The sequence below is a fragment of the Cnephaeus nilssonii genome, assembly GCF_951640355.1.
Source record: "Cnephaeus nilssonii genome assembly, chromosome: 18".
NCBI lineage: Eukaryota > Metazoa > Chordata > Mammalia > Chiroptera > Vespertilionidae > Cnephaeus > Cnephaeus nilssonii.
The window spans coordinates 47761068-47773430 of NC_137089.1; the positions used below are offsets into that span (position 1 = coordinate 47761068).

At 39.7% G+C, this 12363-nt stretch overlaps 1 protein-coding gene across 3 annotated transcripts in view; it reads right to left on the bottom strand.

Annotated features, from left to right (window-relative positions):
- UBE2V2 (ubiquitin conjugating enzyme E2 V2) overlaps positions 1-12363 on the bottom strand; it is a 60457-nt gene that overhangs the window by 17964 nt on the left and 30130 nt on the right. For all 3 annotated transcript variants that reach the window (XM_079796149.1, XM_079796150.1, XM_079796148.1), the window contains exons 2-3: positions 11573-11721; positions 6025-6150 (exon numbers count right to left, since the gene is read on the bottom strand). In XM_079796149.1, the coding sequence (XP_079652275.1) occupies positions 6025-6150; positions 11573-11617 (171 nt within the window). In that variant the 5' untranslated portion in view covers positions 11618-11721. The remainder of the gene's footprint in view (positions 1-6024; positions 6151-11572; positions 11722-12363) is intronic.

Sequence of the window (12363 nt, forward strand, 5' to 3'; positions counted from 1 at the left end):
TGACACAATTGGTGCTTTAGAAAAATCCCTTCGGCAGCTTGCTTTGTAAAGACTGGAAGGGATAAATAAATAGAATCAGAGAGGTTGTTGAAGGGTCCAGACAAGAGATATTAGACAATATTCATTTGCTGGCAATGTAAATAGAAATGTAAGACCTGACTCAAGTTACATTTTCAACAAAGACTGACAGGACTTGATAGATAGGTTGAGGAAAAACAAATAAGGAGGAAGTAAAAATGTCAAAAGGTATATAAAAGTCCCTTTTAGGTCAGATAAAGGTCATTAAAAAGATCGGTAGAGATTATTTAAGGTCAGTTTGAAACTGAATCCTGAATTTACTAGTTCCCACAATATTACAGAATTAACCATTAATTACTTAATTTACAGAGTCTATAATTTGAAAACAAACCAGCAGTTTGAAAAGAAAAGCTACTCCTGGCAGAGAAACTGTTATTGTTGTTGTTATTATTCCTCACCTGGGAATATTTTTCCACTGATTTTTAGGGAGAGTGGAAGAGAGAGGGTTAGACAGAGAGAAACAGCAATGTGAGAGAAACACATCAATTGGTTGCCTCCTGCACACACACCAGGGCCGGGGTTGGGGAGGAGTCTGCAACCACGGTACAAGACTTTACCGGAATTGAACCTGGAACCCTTTGGTCCCCAGGCTGATACTTTATCCACTGAGCCAAATCGACGAGGGCCTGGAAGAGAAATTTAATTAAAGAAATCACCCTTGCCAAAGCTGGTTTGGCTCAGTGGATAGAGCGTCAGCCTGCGGACTGAAGGGTCCCAGGTTCGATTCCGGTCGAGGGCACGTACGTTGGTTGCGGGCACATCCCCAGTGGGGGGCGTGCAGGAGGCAGCTGATCGATGTTTCTAACTCTCTATCTCTCTCCCTTCCTCTCTGTAAAAAATCAATAAAATATATTTAAAAAAGAAAAAAGAAATCACCTTTGCCTGGCCAATGTGGTTCAATGGTTGAGCATCAACCTAGGAATCAGGTAGGGGTTCGATTCCCGCTCAGGGCACATGCCCAGGTTGCAGGCTCAATCCCCAGTGGGAGATGTGCAGGAGGCCGCCAATCATCTCTCATCATTGATGTTTCTATCTCTCTCTCCCTCTCCTTTCCTCTAAGAAATCAATAAAAATATATTATAAAAAATATATATATCACCCTCATAAAGGCAATGCTATGTCATAAAAGAAGTTCCCTAAACAATATCCTTCTGTAAATTGAAAATGTTTCTTAATCCTGCTTCCATCACATCTCTTAACACTACTTAACATAGAAGTATTAAGTATTCACAATGTAATTTCTAGAATAACCACTGGAATAACAGAATGAAAAAGGTTGAAAAGAACCAGTTCAAAAGTAGGCAAGATAAAAGAAACACATGGGAAAATAAAATTCACAAAATAAAATGAATTATTTAAACTTGAACACATCAATAATTATTGTACATTAAATGTAAGTGGACTAGGGGAGAAACCAAGATGGCGGCATAGGTAAACACCTGAAATTGCTGCCTCCCACAATCACTTAAAAACTACAACTAAAAGACAAAACGGACATCATCCAGAACCAAAGGAAGGCTGGCTACGTAGAAATTCTACAACTAGAAGGAAAGAGAAAAGCACATTGAGACTCAGAGGAGGTGCGGAAGTAAAGTGCAGAGGTACGGAGGCACGCGCACACAAAGGACTGGAAACTGAGTACGCGGTTGTCTTTCTCAATCGGGAGGGAGACACAAGCTCCCGACTCCTCTGAACTCCAGTTCTGGGCGAGTCTCTGGGGACCCAGACTCATACGGAGAGAAACTGGACTGTCTGGCAGTGGGCAGAACTCAAGGGCGGCTTTCTCTCAGAGGTGCTTGCAGTGATTACCACGGGACACTGAGACCCGGGGGCCTCTTAGGACAGGGCTGACAGGAAGCCACTGCTGTTTGCTCTGCCCTGTCGATTCCCTGAGACCCCGCCCCACCCAAGCTGTGTGCAGAGGCTTTTGCATATGAATGTCCTGGCCCTTTGCAACCTAAAATTACCTAACAAACTGCAGCTGAGTCAGAGAGACCCAGAACATCCAAAAGAAGGCCCAAGGCCCCACAGCAGCTTGCACTGCTTCACAGCTGGGCCTCATCTGGGCACCTCCAAAACCCAAACAAAGAAGAGGAATCTGCAGGTATCTCCATAGCTCCTGCTGGGTGGACTCAGGCACAGGCTAAATTAGCACCTCCTTGGAGATCCAAGAGCCAGTGTACCCAGTGGTCAGAGTGGGAACATCCAGATTACAACTCCTCAGATCCATAAGGGACACACTCGGGGGGCAGACTCAGTGAGCACCAAAGCCCCACTGAAGCAAGTCTTGCCTCATAAGGGTGTCTCCAGCACAGAAGTTCTCCCAGCGTAGACACAGCTGATCCTCACAGCCAATTGGCCTGGATGTCAATTCCTCCCAGTGATACCAACAACAATCAAGGCTTATCTACAACAAGACTGTGCACACAGCCCACAAAGGGGTGTACCAAGAGTGTCCACCTCAGGTAACTGGGGAGGCTGAGCCACTGGGCCCTATAGGACACCTAGCACACAAAGTCACTCTATCAACACAGGGAAGCAGCCAAAATGCGGAGACAGAGAAACAGGTCACAAATGAAAGAAATGGAGGAAAAAAAACGACTGGATATAGAGTTCAAAACCACAGTTATAAGGTTTTTCAAGAATTTTCTAGAAACCGCCGATAAATTTAGCGAGACCCTCGAGGATATGAAAAAGGATCAACTAGAAATTAAACATACACTGACTGAAAAAAAAATTATACAGAGACCCAACAGCAGACTAGAGGATGGCAAGAATCAAGTCAAAGATTTGAAATACAAAGAAGCAAAAAACAACCAACCGGAAAAGCAAAAAGAATCCAAAAATATGAAGACAGTGTAAGGAGCCTCTGGGACAACTTCAAGCGTACCAACATTCAAATTATGGGGGTGCCAGAAGAAGAGAGAGAGAGAGCAAGATACTGAAAATCTACTTGAAGAAATAATGACCGAAAACTTTCCCCCACCTAGTGAAAGAAATAGACTTACAAGTCCAGGAAGCGCACAGAACCCCGAACAAAAGGAATCCCAAAGAGGACCACACCAAGACACATCATAATTAAAATGCCAAGGGCAAAAGACAAAGAGAGAATATTAAAAGCAGCAAGAGAAAAACAGTTACCTACAAAGGATCACCCATACAACTGTCAGCTGATTTCTCAACAGAAACTATGCAGGCCAGATGGGAGTGGCAAGAAATATTCAAAGTGATGAATAGCAAGAACCTACAACCAAGATTACTCTACCCAGCAAAGCTATCATTCAGAATTGAAGGTCAGATAAAGAGCTTCACAGGTAAGAAAAAGCTAAAGGAATTCATCACCGCCAAACCAGTATTATATGAAATGCTGATAGGTATTCTTTAAGAAGAGGAAGAAGAAGAAAAAGGTAAAGATAATAACTATGAACAACAAATACATATCTATCAACAAATGAATCTAAAAATCAAGTGAATAAAAAATCTGATGAACAGAATAAACTGGTGAATATAATAGAATCAGGGGCATAGAAAGGGAGTGGACTGACAATTCTTGGGGGGAAGGGGGTGTGGGGGGTTTGGGAAGAGACTGGACAAAAATCGTATACCTATGGATGAGGACAGTTGGGCAGGGAGGTAAGGACAGAGGGTGGGGTGGGAACCAGGTAGAGGGGAGCTATAGGGGGGGAAAAGAGGAACAATTGTAAAAATCTGAACAATAAAGATTTATTTTTAAAAAATGTAAATGGACTAAATGCTCCTGGTAAATTAACAAGATTGACTCTCAGGGCCCACCTTTGAGTTGGCACATACCAGATAGGGAGGTCTGGGAGTGACTTGGCAGGTCCAGAGCTGGGATTTCTAATGACCTTTGTACCTTCTTCCTCTGTCAGGGTCAGGCTTTTGGCCAGTGCACCCAGCAGAGGGGTATGAGCCTATATGAGACCCACCACTGGACCTGCCACTAGGCTGGTGGTGGAGGGTGAAGAGCTAGCTGTGCATCCAGGGCTAAACCTGTTGCCAAAAGTGCGGTTACATACAGGAAGCACTGAGCAAATTTAAGTAAATATAAAGGTGTGGCAAAAGTAGGTTTACAAGATAAATATCACATGATCTCACTCATATGTGGCACATAATGATCAACATAATTTGATGAAAAAGAATAGATCGATCTAGCCCTAACCGGTTTGGCTCAGTGGATATAGAGCGTCGGCCTGCGGACTGAAGGGTCCCAGGTTCGATTCCGGTCAAGGGCATGTACCTTGGTTGTGGGCACATTCCCAGTACAGGGTGTGCAGGAGGCAGCTGATCAATGTTTCTCTCTCATTGATGTTTCTAACTCTCTATCCCTCTCCCTTCCTCTCTGTAAAAAATCAATAAAAAAAAAAAAAAAATATATATATATATATATATATATATATATATATGAATAGATCAATCTAGAGACAAATGGTAGGGGAGGGGGGTTAGAGAGCAACCAAAGGACTTGTATGCATGCATATTAGCATAACCAATAGGCACAGACACTGGGGCAGTGGGGGCTTGCCCGGGGTGGGAATGGCGGGGAGGGGGCGGGGTGTCAATTGAGGAAAAAGGAGACATATGTAAAACTTTAGACAATAAAAAATAATAAAATGGAATTGGACACACACAAAAAAAAGTAGGTTTACAACTGAAAATAATACAATCCTTTCCTATATAATAAAAGCCTAATATGCAAAGCGGCAGAACGACCGGTGGAACGACCAGTCACTATGACACGCACTGACCACCAGGGGGGAGATGCTCAACACAGGAGTTGCCCTCAGCCCACAGACTCCAGGCCAGCCAAGGCAAGTGTGAGTGGGGCCCTCTGATTGCCCCACTGGTCACCCCGCAGAGGGAGGCGACCAGCAGCGGGGAGGCGGGACCGGCGAGCAGGCGGCACCAGGCCGGCCAAGGCGGGTGCCAGCAGGGGCCCCGATCACTCCACCGGTCACCCCACAGATTGGCCCTGATTGCCAGCCAGGCCTAAGGACCCTACCCGTGCAAAAATTTCGTGCACCAGGCCTCTAGTAATTAACAAATAATATGAGAATAAACTCTGTGTTTTGGATACTCACAACTATAAACCTACTTTTGCCCCACCCTGTATTGAGGATAACGAAAGCCAGGTTTCTCACTGTTGGAGGAGGAAGAGGGAGAAAGAATAATGTAGTACATTATGTAAAACTATAAAGAAAAGTAAGTAAATATAAAAAAATTTTTTTCAAGATATTAATTACCATTGGTGGAGAAAGAGAACATAGGGATGGGATAAGGAGAAGCACACAGAAGTTAAGAATATTGCTAACACTCTATTTTCTAAGGTGAATGAAGTTCATTTATTATTATTGTGTTATTATGATTGCTAACATGCATTTTGCATATCAGTGTGATCTCAACATGGCACCTTAAGAGCCTAAACTTCAAAGTCTAAACCTAACAATCTACTTATATTAGAAATTCAGCTACTTTCACTAACTTTCTTGTGTGAGTCAGGTAGTGTCTCATTTTTTTTTTAATTTGCTTTAAATAAACAGTTTCAACTATGACTACTTGTTCCAATACAGACATACTTGGTTCCTCAAAGAAAAACCTCCTCTTCATAAATATTCATCATTTTAAGCTCACTAAATATACCTTAACCCTAAAGAAAAATAACATTTTTTTTTAAAATGGTCATCTTTTCACCAAATAAGAATTCAATGAACTATGACTACTGAAGCAATAGTTAAAACCCTAAGAGAAGTGTTGCTATCACATCTATATAGGCTGGTACATGAAGGTTGTAAGGATGGGTTGACTCATAAAAGAAAAACAACATAAAATAAACTTTAGACTTTTATCTAAACAAAGGTCCTTTTTTTTTTTTTAACTTTCTCCTGACTATATAAGTTATAAAAGAATAAAATGAGTACTTTAACTTACCATTCCACTGGAATTATTTATTCCATTCATATTAATTTTGGTTACAAATCTAACTGATGGAGGAGCTTCTGGGTATTTAGGTCCACATTCTACTTTCAGGCTATATATTCTGTTTTCATAATTTGTCTGGAAGGCAAAAAAATAATAAAAATAATATTCAAGTGCTAATAAAGAGGGAAAGTACTTGATATTATTATGTATGTGATTAAGAATTTACTTTTCTACATTCATTTGACCTATTGGTAGAATAAACTGCAGCAAGTATATTTAAAAGTAGAGAAAAAGCAGAGATTTTATAAAATAATTCTATACAGCCATATCAAAATGATCAGAACTCACTTTTTGTGATACAGGCAATGCCTATAATAAAATTAAAGCAAAAATCAAAACACTTAAATTCAGGTTTTACTAAAAAGTTTACATTGTGGAGGAGAGACTACCTGACTATGTCACGCACATATAAAAGTTCCCACTTGTCCAGGACAATTCTGTTTATTCCTATTGTTCCAGTATTAATATTAATAGTGCTTCTTTTCATCCTCAAAAGAATCTGGTTGGACAATAAATTATATGGTTATCCCACTTATAGAGCAATCAATAACTTCTAGCAAAAAGAAAAACACTATATTATACCATGTTACAGTGAGAAAACAGTATTTCATGCCTCATTAGTTAGAGCAAACTTTATGTTTCCACATCATTTTAAAATACAGTTTCTTAATTAAGAAATTTAACATAACCATACTATAAAAAAGCCATTTTAAAGCTACCAGACTTAATGGTTCCAGATTATTCCTGGCTGATATTTCATACCTATAATTAACTCTTCTTTATCCTTATGACTTGTTCACTTGGTTAACTTATTGGTATACAATTAAAATATAAAAGTGAAAAATAAGTGAAAGAGACAAATGTAATGCCTATTGGTTTCTACAATAAACCTTGGGGAGAGGGGAGTAGCTAACCATCCGTCTACAGATTTCACTTACCAAAACTTCCTTTCCCTTAAGTAAAAGCTACTCCCAAGAGGAGGTCAGATCTTGGATATTAAGCTACTGAAGTTTAAAATGGATGCAACATTCTTATATATGTTAAATATTTCAATATTTTACAAAAGAAACAGTTGTATAAAACTCATCACAGTTTAATGGTAAATATATTAATATAACCAGCACTTTTGATATGTATACAAAGGACTAACACCAGACAGATCTCACGGAAATCATCTAGTCTGTGGTTCTCTACTTTGGATACACATCAGCCTCTCTAAAAACTTGCATTTTTAAAATAATGATAGTAATAATAGACACCGCCCAAAATTCATAATGTTAAAGATACTCAAGAGTATGTGGAAACAACTAGAACTCTCATACTACTGGGTGTTGAAAATCATACAACCATTTTGTAAACAAGTTGGCATTTTCTTATAAAGATAAGCATACACCTACCCTATGAATTAGCAATTCCATACCTAGGCATTTTAACCAAGAGAAATGAAGACAAACATATGTTTACAAAAAGACGTGTAAAGAATGCTCATAGTAGTTTTATTTGTAATAGTCAGTAAGTAGGTAAAATCCAAATACCCATTAACAGGAGAACTGATAAACATACTATAGTATATCAATAAAGTAAAATAGTACTCAGTAATAAAAAGAAACTCTACATGGAACAACACAGATGACTCTCTGAGACAGTATGCCGAGTCAAAAGAAGCAAATTGGTAAGTGAACACACTGCATGATTTCACTTATACCAAGTTCCACAACAGTCAAAACTACTCTAGGGCGCACAAAGCAGGGTGGGGATGAGGATGGGAAGGGACACAGAGAACTTTCTGGGGTAATAGAATTGTTCTCTATCTCGATAAGCATGTGGGTAACAAAGTACATTTGTCAAAACTAACGGTATGTATTTCACTATATGTACATCACACCTCAAATTTTCTAAAATCAAAAAACTATTAATCTAATTCAGTGCTCAGAATAAACATCACACTAACTTTTGATACCCTGGGCTAATTTTTCTTTTAAATTAATTTATTTTAAATTAACAACCAAATCTTTCTATTATCTAACAAAAGAATGAAATAGAAGAGAGTAATAAAACAAATAATTATTAAGAATGCCCAGATGGCGTGGCTCAGTGACTGAGCATCCATCTATGATCCAGGAGGTCATGGTTCGATTCCCGGTCAGGGCACATGCCCAGGTTGCTGGCTCGATCCCCAGTGGTGGGGGTGCAGGAGGCAGTCAATCAATGATTCTCTCTCCTCATTGATGTTTCTCTCTCTCTCTCCCTCCCTCTCTGAAATCAATAAAAATATTTTTTTAAAAGAATGTACTATAGTCAGATACTCTCCTATTGTCTAATTATTAATTCATTTAATTCTCAAAATGTCTAAAGATGGATATAGTACCTCCATTTACACAGAAACATACATATAAGGAAAAGTAACTAAACCTCTAATGCTAAAAAGTATTGCTTCAGAAAACTGATACACAAATATATCGAAAAACAAAGTTGCTAATCATATAAATTCAGATACTGGAGTAAATAACACACACACACAAAAAAAACAGTAATCTTCAGCAGTAGCAAAAAAACAAACTAACAAACAGAAAAACAGCTAACCAAGTTACAGTATGTTGAGGTAAGAATTTTCCTATTACCCTGGCTGAATGTAGATAGCTAAAGCTGCGGACAAAATTGCTCTAAATATGGCAGCTTCTAAACAGAAAACTAAGATGAGACACCAATCTCAGCAGGTTTTATTAAATGGCAAATGAGTACTGTGACCACTCACCTTCACCCAGTCCCATGTGCCTCAGTGAGGGAGATAACTTGAAAGAGGATGCAAGGCAGAAAATCACTGTGTGCTGAATAGTCTGGCTTAGGAGGAGTACTGTACCACTGCAAGGTCCTCCCCTCCACCCTCTTCCTGGCACCAAAGAGAGAGAGGGTGCTCAAAGACTAATTGCAAGCAGAGGACTCACTGGAAGAGAGGCCTGGCCTGGCAGTCAGCAGCATTGGTCTATGTTTCCCCTGCTTGCTGAGCAGACTCTACCCTTCCCACAAGCTAGCAAAGTGTTTGCCCTCCCTCCCCGCACTGGGCACACCCTGGACATGGGAGTTTCCTGCAGTTCTGTGACACCAACTTGGAGAGTCCGCTGGCGGCCACAAGAGATCAGGCAGGAGCTGTTCCTCCACATTTGCGAACTGTGCTTTGAAAAGCCCACAAAAATTGCGGAGGAACTTACACATAAGCTCCAAAACATTCTTCAAGTTTAAAGTTCACGGGAGGTAGTGGCTCAGTGGATAGAGCGTCAGCTCACAGACTGGAGAGTCCCGGGTTCAATTCCAGTCAAGGGCACATACCTCAGCTGTAGGCTCGATCCCCAGCCCTGGTGGGGGTGCATGTGGGAGGCAACCAATCAATGTGTCTCTCTCACATCAATGTTACCCTCTCCCGGTCTCTCCCCCTCCCTTCTACTCTCTCTAAAAATCAATGGAAAAATATCCTCAGGTGAAGATAAACAGATAAAAAAATTTTTTGAAATTTATACTCCATCAAGTTCAGACCATCTCAAACTATGCATTAAGAAAGATTGCTTATAAGTTATAAGCACTTTTTTTTTTACCAGACAGACCATGGTAATAATGTTCACAGGCAGTGAAAATCAAAGTTTTCATTATAAATACCAAGTTATAAAACACATTAAAAAATTCTAATCACCAGTATTATATTTCCTTCTTCAAAAGTCTTATGGAAAAAAATCAGAGCATGGGGGGTGGGGGGCATTTGTTAGTGTAGTAGTGTATATAAATTTTGCAAAAGAATACCAGAAAAGCCGAAACCGGTTTGGCTCAGTGGACAGAGCGTCGGTCTGCGGACTGAAAAGGTCCCAGGTTCGATTCTGGTCAAGGGCATGTACATTGGTTGCGGGCACATCCCTGGTGGGGGTTGTGCAGGAGGCAGCTGATCGATGTTTCTCTCTCATCGATGTTTCTGGCTCTCTATCCCTCTCCCTTCCTCTCTGTAAAAAAATCAATAAAATATATTTAAAAAAAAAAAAAAAAGAATACCAGAAAATATAAAACATTCATTAATTAATTCTTTAAATTTAACAATGCTTATTACCTGATCCATTTTTCTTTTATAATAATCAACAGGAAATTTAAACTCTACCCAATGGGAAAATAGGTGAAATGTTCAGTTAGCAAGGTAGCAAACAGTATACAAAACCAGAGTGAGAAAAAAAAACAACCTTTAAATTTGTTTTTTCCACCAAGTCAAAATATTATACAACTAGAGGCCCAGTGCATGATTTAATCATGCACCTGGTGCACCAGCGGGCTGGCTGTCCGCCTGTGCACCAGGCCTTCCGAAAGCCTCCTGCGCGGCGGAGGCTTTCGAAAGGCCTTGTGCCGGAGCAGACAGCCGGCCAGCTCCCCCGCTTTGGCTTTTGATCGCGGGGGAGCTGGCCGGCTGTCCGCCGGTGCACCAGGCCTTCCGAAAGCCTCCGGCGCAGCCATGGCACAGACGCTGAGCTCGCGGCGCCAGTGGTGCCGCGAGCTCAGCGTCCTGCTGGCCCAATCAGCTACCCCGGCCACCCTGAGTCCCGCCCCCTGCGCCTCCTGCTGGCCCAATCGTGGGCGTAGCGGAGTGATGGTAATTTACATATTACCATTTTATTATGTAGGATACATATTTCAAAGACTCATTGCAGGGAGTGCAATTAATGGTACCTTTGAGTAAGAAATGCAGAGTAGAAAAAAAATTCCCAATCTGAAAATATTTAGAGTAAAAAGAAAAATTCACAAACTTCAGAAAGACCTAAGAATAAAGAACAATGGGCCTGTTCCCAACATCACAAGAAAATATTCAAGAATCATAGACTTTTCAATATATTTTATAAATGAAGAATCTGAGGCCTATAGCATTTACATGGCAAGTCAAATATCACAAAGCAAATAGCAATGTGCTCTCAAAAGAAACCAATTTAGAAATTATTGGTTATACATAGTGAGCTAGTAATGTATTATGTCAAAACACACTGTTTGCTCTTCCCAAATAACCCCTCCATTTCCTCACCTTTTCTCCTCTCTATCTGGAATGTTCTCCATCCCCATCACCACCTTCTGAAATCCTACTAGTCAGTTCTTTAAGGCTCATTCCAAAGGCAACTTCCTCCACTGTTCAGCCTTCCTCAATTATTCCAGCTAGAAGAAACATATTCTAAAGTCCCATAGTGATCTTTCTCTGCCATATTTAGAGTCTGTCATTTACATTTACTTTTTCTTCTCTACTAAACTGCAAACACTTTGCTGGCAATGACTATATCAATCTTTTCCCCCCAATTCTCCAGAAAATCAAGTATCATATTGTGCACAATGGTAGTACCAGTAAATGTATACAAAATAAAAAGGGAATAATTGTTTCAGTTAGAATTTATCATAATTATTTATTTTAATATATTGTAAAATAAAATGCTTATTGTAAAGTGGATATAAATATCAATAAAAATATGTAATTTATAGCACTGACCCTTGGTGGCCCAATAATCATGCCTGTCCACCTTGTAAGTGTCATATCTTCATCATCTTCAAGGCCCCAGCTAACCGTACCATCGCCTACTCCTTTTTGTCCTTCTTCAAGTTCTTCCAACAAGCGAAAATTACGAGGAACTTTAACTCCTATACAAAAGAATGTCAATGTAAATGCAAAAAGCTCACAATTATAAGAGCTACACATATTCAATTTCAGCATTTTCCAAATTAACCTTTATAAATTATTTCCCCAAAAAGCAAAATTTCCTCTGAAAAAAACATTCTGCTCCAGAAAATTTTGAATCTAATAACCTCTCAAAATGAAAACCCTACAGAAAGCACTGTACCAATATTAATAGTACAGAACATGTATATAAATTCCTAATTAGTCAATTCCATACTGACATAAATTAATCATCAAAAATCATTATAAATAATTGAGTTTTTGTTCCTAGCCAAGAACAAAATGGACATGACCAGAAAGTTCACAAAAGTTCGATTTTATTAATATATATTCTTCTCTAATGACTTTTAAAGAATAATGCCCTTCTTTTAAAATGTACTAAGAGGCACTATTTTCTAGAATATGCTAAAGCAGCCCCACCCATGGTCCTCAGTTAGTCTCTTTCCTGTTCTCATCCCTAATCAATGGAGTCCTATCTCTCCCAGCTCATTTCCTTATGGGTATAGCAATTTCCTAGGACATGCCCTTCACCTCTTTGCCCAAACCCTGGCAAGTTTTACACAATCTACAAACCTCTCATACCTCCAGTTCTCTAGCCTTTAACT